This window comes from Oncorhynchus clarkii, chromosome 1, assembly GCF_045791955.1.
Source record: "Oncorhynchus clarkii lewisi isolate Uvic-CL-2024 chromosome 1, UVic_Ocla_1.0, whole genome shotgun sequence".
NCBI lineage: Eukaryota > Metazoa > Chordata > Actinopteri > Salmoniformes > Salmonidae > Oncorhynchus > Oncorhynchus clarkii.
In genome coordinates, this window is record NC_092147.1 from 57,996,287 (window position 1) to 58,008,912 (window position 12,626).

At 40.5% G+C, this 12,626-nt stretch overlaps 1 protein-coding gene across 2 annotated transcripts in view; it reads left to right on the forward strand.

The window, feature by feature from the left end:
- Window positions 1–6,830: 6,830 nt before the first annotated feature.
- The window catches only part of LOC139409203 (stromal cell-derived factor 1-like), a 32,338-nt gene continuing 26,542 nt past the window's right edge, over window positions 6,831–12,626 (forward strand). For both annotated transcript variants that reach the window (XR_011634379.1, XM_071154029.1), the window contains exon 1: window positions 6,831–7,023. Coding sequence is in view for 1 of the 2 variants with exons in the window: in XM_071154029.1 (XP_071010130.1) it covers window positions 6,957–7,023 (67 nt within the window). In the remaining variant the exon portion in view is untranslated. The remainder of the gene's footprint in view (window positions 7,024–12,626) is intronic.

Consider the following 12,626-nt stretch of genomic DNA (forward strand, 5'->3'; position numbering starts at 1 on the left):
TTTCAACATTTGCATCATTGTTTAGATATGAACTTTCTTTCAACAGGAATTGAGAAAACACTGTATACCAGATTAACTTTCGGTGTCTTCTACAGTCACACCAGAGCAACTGCTGATAAACACAGGGTTGTGTTGCCGTGCCACAGTAAACACCAGAACACGAGGGTCCTGTCATACCGCTGCAACACTTACTGAGCCTAAACAATGCCTTTGACCACTGTAGTGGTGGTCCATATGGTGGTGCGTGTGTTTGTGTATTGTTCTGTAAGGTTAGGTCGCATTACTTTCCAGAGGATGCAGAGAGGAAGAGAGACAAAGACACAGCAGAGCCACAGCAGAGCCACTATGGAGCCCTGTAAGAGCCCCCACTGGGCCAGTTGCCTGAGTGCTCCCTAACACAGGGCTGCTCTATGGAAACTGGCCTCCCTGCTACAATATGTGCAGTCATCCATAAATCAGTCATCTGAATCACATGGGCACTTTAATTAAGAAAATACAGACAGGTATGATAAGGAATGGTTTGAAATGGTTAAGCATGAGACATTCTCTCTTTATTTGTCAGGAAATACAGAACGTTTTGATATGATATGAAGTGCATGTGGTAAGATTGACCTCAATGGATGTTTCAAATATTTAGGCGAAGTAGTCATTTCTGAGATGAAATACAAGGAATCCACATGTCTGTTTGATGTGTGTGTGTGTGGGGGTGTGTGTGTGTGTGTGTCTATGTGTGTGTGTGTCATTTGTCTGTCGATTAACGATTGGTCGGCAGTGTTTAAGCTACAAGAGGGCAGTAAATCTGTGTGTGTGTCTGCTAAGTCATTTGTTACAGTTTTCTTCAAAGACATGACAGACGCTGTACCTCTGCCCCGCTGTCAAACATACAGAGATTTACTTCCATCTGATGCACACACACACACACACACACACACACACACACACACACACACACACACACACACTATTGTATACTTAACCTTGTGGGGACACATAATTCAGTCCCATTCAAAATCATATTTTCCCTAACCCTAACCCTAACTCTAACCCTAACCCTAACCTTAACCTTAACCCCAAAACCTAACTTTAACCATAACCCTAAACCTAACCCTAGCTCCTAACCCTAACCCTAATTCTGATCTTAACCCTAAACCCCCTAGAAATAGCATTTGAAATTGTGGGTGTAACCGGTGTCAAATGGCTTGTTAGTTAGCGGGGTAAGCGCTAATAGCGTTTCAATCGGTGACGTCACTCGTCACCCCTTGCTCTGCAAGAGCTGTGGCTTTTGTGGAGTGATGGGTAACGGTGCTTCGAGGGTGACTGCTGTCGATGTGTGTAGAGGGTCCCTGGTTCGAGCCCAGGTAGGGGCGAGGAGAGGGATGGAAGCAAAACTGCTACATGGGAACTAACAAAATGTCCCCAGTTGGTCAAAATTTTGTTCTGGTCCCCACAAGTATAGTTAAACAATCCACACACACACACACACTCAAAGGAGATGTGTCTGTCATGTAATTTGAAAGCACCGTAAATAACGACTCACACTAAGAGGAAGAGTTGGACCCCTGGCGTGAGAAATACCACAGAACACACATACCGACCGCAAGACACACTGACACCCCATCAAACACACACCCTGATCTCTAGACAGTGACACGTGGTGCAGATAAAACACAGACCTGTAGCGTTACTCATCTGCTCAGAGTTAAGCACAGTGTGGCAAACACGTGCAGATACGCACACGCATACCCACACAAACACACGGACACACACCACACACACACCTCATTGAAACATCTGTCCTCGCTAGTAATACAAATACGTACAAATATATCCTGTCCATGAGTTTACAAGTTTAATGATGAGCTCTTGTTCCATCTTTCATCACTCTCTCCTTTTCCTCTTCTCCCGTCATCTGTTCATCTCTCTCTACTGTTCCGAAAAGCTTGTTTTATGTAAGCTTCTGGTGAACCTGGCTAACTACCAGCGACACGGCACTGACTGATGTACACATCTTGTGCCAACCTGTGTGAACGCATCATTTGTAAACCTCTATCAACATTCTCACAGAACCTTAGGGCACTAGTCTCACATCAGGGTGTGTGTGTGACACTTGTGTCACATTAGACAATGCCAGCGTGATTTCCTGGCATCGGGTCGGGTATCCACCCACTCTGCCCAGAGAGGCGATGACATTTCACTTTCTTATGCTATAAAAGACATTTTACCAAGACAAATATGATTCTTCAAGTTCTGAATCGGTAACATATCATAAACATTATATCAAAAAAATCGGAATTTTGTAATCTAATAAATCCAATAATAATTACAGAGTTTAGTTAACAGAGCGGTGCCGCTTTCTCGCACGACTTTTGAGGATTTGACATGTTGTAGCGGCCTTCTGCAAAGTTGTTTCCGCGGGTCGCAAAAACCAAAACTAAAATGACATAAGCCGAGTAAAATTTAAAATACTTTGAAAATAAAAATATTGCGGTATGCACAGTGCTCCGTTGACATTTCACATAGATACACTTGTATTTGTGGAAAAATCTTCGAAAAAGGACAGGACTTTCGCATTACTATGAATAGCGTATACTAAAATATGGAAATACTACATCTCAAAATCGATATCTATCTTACCTCAATATTGTCTTACGTCCTCCAGATATTTGGACAAAATATCTAATTGCGAATGTTTGTCCAGATGTTGCAATTGCGATTAGGAATTGCGATTTTCAAAACTTGGTAATTCCACCAGACATGGTGAAAGATGAGTTCATCGGTGAGCATGTCAGTTAGCCTTCATTCTCTCACAGAATCCAGCCTAGCTGACGTAATGCTATTTTCCTGATTTTTGAAGAAGAAAAAAATCTGTCCCATTCTCTGTTTTAGTCATCCTAATGTTGGCCACCCTACAAGTGTAAAAACTCCAATAACTTTTGAAACACCCACTGGTCAAAATATGCATTTTGTATTAGACACCCTACTGATTGTTTTGTTTTGGGAAGTATTATACCTCTAGTTACAGCACAGAAAGAATGCTCTGTAACAATTGAGTTAGGAGACAGTGCCAAAGTTGATAACGTAACCTATACCAAATATATTTAAACAGAAGTCCATTCACCTTTAGGATTACACTAAATTCGAATTGCTTGGAAGATGTTGAAAGATTTAGATGTGCCATTGGGAAATGTTTTCATATTTCCTCCTCATAATTTAATGAACATGTCAAGGTTTTAGAGTTCAGAACCAGCTGCATTGGGTTGAGTGGAATGTGTTAGCTTAGCTTAGCTTAGCTTAGTGTGTGCTAGAGGTCGACCGATTATGATTTTTCAATGCCGATACCGATAACGATTATTGGAGGACCAAAAAAGCCGATACCGATTAATCGGACGATTTTATTATTTATTTATTTGTAATAATGACAATTACAACAATACGGAATGAACACTTATTTTAACTTAATATAATACATCAATAAAATCAATTTAGCCTCAAGTAAATAATGAAACATGTTCAATTTGGTTTAAATAATGCAAAAACAAAGTGTTGGAGAAGAAATTAAAAGTGCAATATGTGCTATGTAAGAAAGCTAATGTTTCAGTTCCTTGCTCAGAACATGAGAACATATGAAAGCTGGTGGTTCCTTTTAACATGAGTGTTCAATATTCCCAGGTAAGAAGTTTCAGGTTGTAGTTATTATAGGAATTATAGGACTATTTGCCTCTATACCATTTGTATTTCATTAACCTTTGACTATTGGATGTTCTTATAGGCACTTTAGTATTGACAGTGTAACAGTATAGCTTCCGTCCCTCTCCTCGCTCCTCCCTGGGCTCGAATCAGCAACACAACGACAACAGCCACCATCGAAGCAGCGTTACCCATGCAGAGCAAGGGGAACAACTACTAGAAGACTCAGAGCGAGTGACGTTTGAAACGCTATTAGCGCACTCTAACTAGCTAGCCATTTCACCTCGGTTACACCAGCCTCATCTCAGGAGTTGATAGGCTTGAAGTCATAAACAGCGCAATGCTTGACGCACAACAAAGAGCTGCTGGCAAAACGCATGAAAGTGCTGTTTGAATGAATGTTTACACGCCTGCTTCTGCCTACCACCGCTCAGCCAGATATTTAGATACTTGTATGCTTGTATGCTTAGTCAGATTATATGCAACGCAGGACACGCTAGATAATATCTAGTAATATCATCAACCATGTATAGGAAACTAGTGATTATGATTGATTGTTTTTTAAAAGATAAGTTTAATGCTAGCTAGCAATTTACCTTGGCTTACTGCATTCGCGTAACAGGCAGTCTCCTTGTGGAGTGCAACGAGAGAGAGGCAGGTCATTATTGCGTTGGACTAGTTAACTGTAAGGTTGCAAGATTGGATCCCCAAGCTAACAAGGTGAAAATCTGTCGTTCTGCCCCTGAACGAGACAGTTAACCCACCGTTCCTAGGCCGTCATTGAAAATAAGAATGTGTTCTTAACTGACTTGCCTAGTTAAATAAAAGTATAATTTTTATTGAAAAAATAATTTATCTGCAAATCGGCACCCAAAAATACAGATTTCTGATTGTTATGAAAACTTTAAATGGCCCTAATTAATCAGCCATTCTGATTAATCGGTCGACCTCCAGTGTCTGTGCGTAAATGTGTGTGCGTAAATTTACGTATTTGCTTAGAATGACAATACACGTTAATGTATTCAGAGAGAGACGTTAGGTCACTGTGATAAACACAGTCACTCCAAAGAGACAACAACAGCCCATGGACTCAGGACAGATAATGGCAAGCCCCTATCTGACATCACAGAAGTGTTCAGGTCTAGTTAGAAGCCATCAATTGCTCCTCCAATGACTGTTTCATCAGTGGTCAGACATAAAAACTAAAAAGTGGTCAAACCACAAAGACATCACACTAACTGCACACACAGCATCTTCACACTTTACACCGCACACACACTGCACCCACTGGCTTTCACACATACCACAGTCCCTCTTGCTCAGCTCTCGCCTTTCCGTCTCCACTCAAAACTCACAGACAAAAGCACATTAAATAGACATACTCTCTCCCCTCTCTCTCCCATTCTCTCTCTCGCTCAGTGTCCATCTGTGTGAGATAAGTCAACATGAGAATGCGTGATATTGCTCTCTCTGTATTCAGATCTCAGTGTACACAGCACTCCATGGCCTCCCTGGTTCAATTTCACAGCCCCAAAAAATCTAGTGCCGATTCAGACAGGAAACCCGAGTATTGGCATCAGCTGATTTTGGAGCAATTAGATTAATCACTCTACCACTCATCATCACTCTTCATCACCATCATCATTCATCACTATTGCAGACTATTTAGTCAATCAGGTTCTGCACACACATTCCCTAATGGCTACCGTGCGCAAGCTATGCGCTGGTGTTCCTGGTGACATGATATTGCTGTGACATGCGCTACTCATCATGCATGTCTGTTTTCTGCTTCCCACCACCCACCCCAGCCTTCACCTGTTTGGTCTCTGCTTTAGTTTTGGTCAGGGGGATTTGTACAGCGTACCTTGCTCACTGCCTGTAGTTATGATGCACGAAAGAGCAGAGCCTAATGTCAAGACTAATGTATTGCATGTATTGTAATACTTTTCTAATAAATGGTTAAACTAATACATAGTGTTTCCTTTCTGACCCTCCACACTCACACACACTCTCTCACACAGATCACACACACATACTGTACATACTGTTGTCTCCATGGTACCACTGAGAGTTCTGGGGTTAAGGGAACTCAAACACACAAATACATGTGCACGCACGCACGCACACACAGACACAGACACAGACACACACAGACACACACACACACACACACACACACACACACACACACACACACACACACACACACACACACACACACACACACACACACACACACATACTGTTGTCTCCATGGTACCACTGAGAGTTCTGGGGTTAAGGGAACTCAAACACACAAATACATGTGCACGCACACACACGCACACACACACACACACACACACACACACACACACACACACACACACACACACACACACACACACACACACACACACACACACACACACACACACACACACTTGCTCTGGTGGGCTAAAGCCAAATGTCTGGAAGTGGACTTCACATCTGCATCCTGTTAAACTCACTAATAAAACACCTCCAAACACAACACAAGAAACACACACACACATTCTCACCTCAACCCTAACTGGAATTAGTTCCAGGCTGAGGTAAAGACAATTGTTTAGGGATTCACTTAAACTGAGAATAGCCCAGATATTTCCTTTCTAACATGACCATGTGTTCTTTCTGTGGTTACTATATCTTCTCTGTCTATTCACTGGCACACGTGTTGTAATATAAGTCTGGGGCTTGGTGTGTTTTCCATCTCCATGTTTTGTCTGTTAGTTAAATTGGGGTGATGCAGGCCTCTGGGAGAAGTTAACACACCGTGACCAAATATAAACATGTACAAATGAATCCTGCCATTGCTCTGAACGCAGCGACCATATAAAAGTCAGAGCAGAATGCATAGCTAATTTATGAGTCACTTTTTTTATTCTCCCTATCTCACTAGGCTTAACAAATGCACTGTCCCGCTAAACACTATTAATTCCAGTTCCCAAAGTCAAAGATACAGAATTTGCCATCATGCCACCAGCCTGAGGTTAAGGCAGAGGAAGTTTGCCCAGATTTCCGTACCACTTTGATTTAGATCCAGAGATCTAGAGGAAACTCGGTTTTCAGGGGGTCATATATCAAATCCACATTCATTTCCACTTAATTTGTTCATCGTCAGACACTCCCACTTTCCCGTTGTCCCCATTGCACCATACATAAATTCAACAATCCGACACACTCGCCCACTGTCACAGTGTGCTCTGGACTCTACACTGAACGGATTACCGGTATCGTTATCGTTCATCATGGATTTGAAACTCTTGGCGTTTATGTCTGTGCTTGCTGTGGCGACATACGTTCCTTTCGCACAAGGTAGGCTACTTTGGATGAGTTTAGCTATGATATCTGTTATTCGTTATTCAAATAAACCATTATGTGGAGGTTTTCTATAGCCCCGCGGGGCGGTTCTGTGTGTGTCCATGTTCTGCGGCTGTTTTAGTGAGACGTGCAGCTGCTGATTTCTGCTAAATTTGCCACTCATAATAATAATAATAATACGTTGTTCAATCGGTCTGCCTAGTTTACACCATGCTTGAGCTACATCGAATTCGATAATGCATGTTATGGGGGTGTTCACAAACGCGCTTTGGTGATGAAATGTTCCTTATGTTATAAAATACATTTTACATATAGAAATATGGTTATTCGTGTTCTGAATAGTTCAGTGTGGTCTTTCTCTAACATTGCATCCCAAAAAGTCGAATTTCGTAACCTAATACAACCGTGCAACTTTATTGCAGCAACTTCTTACGTGTTGTGGTGGTTGTCTTCAAAGTTTCACGTGTCGCAAAAAAAATCTAAATTAGCATGACATGAGCTGAACTAAACGTATAAGTCTTTGAAAATAAAAAGCTTGCTGTACGCTCAATGCTCCGTTGACATTTCACAGAGATATGCTTGTTTTTGTGGGAGATCTTCAAAAAATAACAGGAATTTCGCATTAATATGAAATGCATATACTAAAATATGAAAATACTACATGTCATGTCTCAAAATCGATATCTATCTTGCCTCTATATTGTTTTATGGCCTGCGGATTCTAGAAAAAAAGGACACATTTAACAGTAAAGTAAGCCTGCCAAGTAGCCTTTTTCTCGCACAGCCTCCATCTAGGGCTCCACGATTTGGACAAAATATGTAATTGCGATTATTTTTTGGGGCCAGATATTGCAATTGCGATTATGAATTGGGATTTTCAAAAACTTGGGTGAAAATGTTGTAATTCCTTCAGACAAGTATCAGGGTAGAGAACATCACTTCTAAAATTAGATCATATGAATGAATACATGCTGTGCTAACTGAATACACAACCAAATTAAACAAATAATTTCTAACATTGTTATAGGCTACATATGATAATATATAGAATTATTACACTTACATACTAACAAACATACATTTTTAACTTGATCATCAAAATATAGAGTGCTATAAGCGCAGCAGTTGTTCATTAATGAATGAATAACATTATGAGTTCCTATTTCCTATTTTACCATTATGAGATCTTAAATAACCTAAGTGAATTATTTATTCAGGCAGCCATAGGCTGCAGATGCAATAGGAAGCTTATGATTGTGTAATTATGTAATTTCAATCATTATAATTGACATTTTAAGTCAAAGTGCCTTAAAAACATTTAACACGGAGCCTACCAATTTCAAGATGCAGCCTCTGTCCAAAACATTGGAATCTGGTCCAGTTATTTAACGGGACATGTTTCAACTTCACCCTTAATTTTATTGTACATTGTTGGGATAGCTACTTGGGAGAAATATGTGCAAGATGGAATCTTGTATCTCCTGTCCAGCTTGTTTATCATTCTTTTGACGCCCTCTTTGCAGACTGTGTAATAAGGACCATGTCTTTGGCTATGTGATAGGTATTAACCTCTGTGATTTCTAAATGTCTATCGGATGTTTCTCCCTACCTTACACTTAAAAACGCATTTGCAATCAATGCTTGTTTAAGGCAGGTGGTTGGTCGTGGCAGAGGGACTTTGCTGCTGTCTGGCGTTTTTTTTTTTATACCATGCAATCTTCTTAATGTAGGGGATGGTTATTCTTCTTCAAATGATTGAATACATTTGCCTCATGTTGCCTTTTGTTGTTACCACAAATTACATGCTGACCAGCGTGAGCATTGCAAAAATAAATGTACATACATGTTATTCAGTCATTGCACCCACACATAACTATTTGTGATGCTCGATGTGCCTCAAGTCCTGCCTCTCCCATCTCCTCATTGGTTTTTAGGAGCATATACCCACATAGGTAATTAAAAGATGAACTGAGGTCCACACTCCAGTCGGTTGTGGTAATGCACTTTTTAAAGTTGGTTGCCAACCGCCATATAAAGTCCAAAGGAGAAGAAGAAGTCTGAAGGAGGAGAGATTACTAGAAACAAACTCGGTTTACCCATTTATCTGTGGATTAATTGTCGGAGTAGAGGACCTTGTGCATTTCAGGTAAAATAACAACCCAATGTTTATATCCCAGGAGAAATTAGCTAGCAACAACAAGTTAGCTAGCTAAATTGCCATACATGTTTTATGCTTTTCGCCCTGTCCCCGAATTAATATAGTTGGTTTAGAGTTTGTTTTGATATTTCAACCTGCGTGTCCTGATCTGTCTGATGTGAGTGGACAAAATGAACATGCGCGCGATGGCGCACACAGACAAACACGCTCGTGCGCCAATAATAAATGCAATTGCAAAAAGTCTAATAACTTTTATCTACAAAATTAACATGATTTACCAATTGGTCAAAATATGCATTTTTATTAGACACCCTAGCATGCATTTTGATTTGTAGTGGCCCTAGCACAATTCTTTTTTTCCTGATCACGTGGTGCAATTAATAATAGAATGTCAACTATTTTATGTTATTTATTACATCTAGTTTAAAATCATTGAAAGAGTGCTTCTGGTTAAACATGCTTTATTTGGATGATTCATTGGCTAGTTCCACATTCACTTTCAAATAGCATATGAAAATCATTTTATTTTCAAATAATCTGTTCAAATGAATGGCCCTTTTGAATTGATCTTTAGTGTCATATTCCCCATGAGCAGCAATAACAAGTAGCCTAGGCATTTATAAAGCATTTATAGTCTACTCGTTGTGCGTAAAGCAACACCACCAGGGCACGACAACTCCAGCAGTGCGTGCATGTGGGTCTATTTATAAACATGGTTTCCATTGAGTATTTCCTACACTGGACCACTAATAATCTGCCAATTTTTTTCATGTAATTACATTAAGATATAAGCTATAGTCATAAAAAATTAACAAGTTGATTAAAAACCTATGTTTAACCCTTTATTATGTTTGGTGTCTTGACGGATTTGTTCACAAACGTGTGGCATAAAAAGTGTCAGTTGTCGTTATTTCATATATTAAGCATTAATGGTTATATTTTACAATAACTCGAACCCTGTAAGAATCCTAGATCTAGCTGTCTGAGGTTTTTTTTGTATAGCGCTCTCAGAAATGCAGTGTAACTAAGTAACATTTCATGTCTCCTTATGTTATGGGGGGGGAAACAACCCTAATAAATGCGATTTCAAAATGGAATGCTTAAAACCAAAAGAGTCACTTTACCTTGATGCTTAAAACCTAAACAAATACTGTTCTTAACGTGGTTCTTCAACAATTAGTGTAATACTTGTTGGATGCGCATTTGGTGTCCAGGTGATTAGCTACGCCGTGATATTTTCACACATCGTTATCTGATCCAGGAAGGCTGAATGTCAGTCAAGTGGCGAACAGCCGTTGTGATATCGCATGCGATGCATTTACAGTCCAAGTGCTGGACAAAAAGGTGTTTGGATATTTTGGCGTCTCATTCGTTAATGCCGGTGAAGACAGTTGTGCCTGGATCCACGTTAGATTTCATATCCCTAGCGAATATTATTCCAATTTGTTGTTATTTTTTACATTTGCTCAGGATATTTATTGCATTATTACCTACAGCCGAAAATAACTTTGGGATATTAGATCAGTCAATCAGTCACCAGCATTTCGACCAGAAATGAGATTGCCTTAAAATGTGGAGGTGTATGTTTCATGCTGACACCACGACATCTCTCAAGGAACTACACTGACCTTTGTGCAACCTGGAAACCGCATATCTGAGAATAAAATGTACGTATACACTGACTCGGTGACAGAGTTCATTTAGAAAGTGCATAGAGGATGTTGTTCCCACTGTGATGATAATATCCTAACCAAAAATGAGATGAGTGGATGGATGAGTACAAACAGTACAGCTAAGCCCTCCGTAAGGCAATCAAACGGGCAAAACGTCAGTAGAGAGACAGGGGAGTCACAATTCTTAAGCTCAGACACGAGAAGTATGTGGCAGGGATTCCAGACAATAACAGATTCTAAACGTTGCGGACACTGACGCCTTGCTCCCAGACAAGCTAAACACCTTCTTCGCCCATTTTGAGGAAAACACAGTGCCGCCGAAGCAGCTCTCGTTCTCCATGGCCAACCTGAGTAAGATATTTAAGCGTGTTAACCCTCGCAAGGCTGCCGGCCCAGACGACATCCCTTGCCACGTCCTCAGATCATATGCAGACCAGCTGGATGGAGTGTTTGCGGACATATCCTATCTCTCCCTATCCCAGTCTGTTGTCCCAACTTGCTTCAAGATGTCCACCATTGTTCCTGTACCCAAGATAGCGAAGGTAATTTAACTAAAATTATGTCATCAAGAGGTGCTTTGAGAGGCTAGTTAAGGCTCATATCACCTCCACCTTACACAATACCCTAGACCCACTACAATCTGCATACCGCCTCAACAGATCCACGGATGACGCAATCACCATCACATTGCACACTGCCCTATACCATCTGGACAAGAGGAATACCTATGCAAGAATGCTGTTCATTAACTACAGCTTAACCTTCTCCATAGTGCCTTTCAAGCTCATCACTAAGCTCGGGGCCCTGGGTCTGAGCCCGCCTTGTGCAACTGGGTCGTGAACTTCCTGACGGGCCAACCCCAGGTGGTGACGGTATACAACAACACCTTTTCTACGCTGATCCTCAACACGTGCTCAGGCCCTCCTGTACACCCATGACTGCTTGAGTCTCCAACTCAATCATCAAGTTTGCAGACGACACAACAGTGGTAGTGATTACCAACAATGGCGAGACAGCCTACAGGAGTGGAGACGGTAAAAGTCTGCAAATTCCTCAGTCCAACAGTGCAGTAATACCTAACAATACACACAAATCCAAAAAGAAAAGAATAGAAAAAAAATACTGAAATTTTTGAACAGGTAATGTCAGAGTCCAGAATATATATACACTGAATGTACTAAACATTAGGAACTCGTTCTCTTTCCAAGACATAGACTGACCAAGTGAATCCAGGTGAAAGCTATGATCCCTTATTGATGTCACCTGTTAAATCCACTTCAATCAGCGTAGAGACAGGTTAAAGAAGGATGTTTAAGCCTTGAGACAATTGAGACATGGATTGTGTATGTGTGCCATTCAGAGTGTAAATGGTCAAGACAACATATTTAAGTGCCTTTGAACGGGGTATGGTAGTAGGTGCCAGGTGTACCAGTTTGAACACATTTACGGGGTGACTTTTATAAAATATTCTACTTCTATGCAAATGTTGTTGATCATTACAATAAAATAAGTCCCAAATGGAAGCTAAACACATTGTTTGTCATCTGTAGCCCCATGAAATCAGCCAAAATAAGCTCAATAAGTCAATGCATGCACACACTCCTATTTATTATACAATCACCTGTATTGTGAATAGGCCTAGGCTACATAGAGATGTACTTTTCTAATAAACGCTTACCATTGTTATTATGCAGTTAGATTGGTGAAAACAAAGTCAAATTGAAAATGTAAAAAAATGATAATGAACTGTCTCAAATGATGCCCAA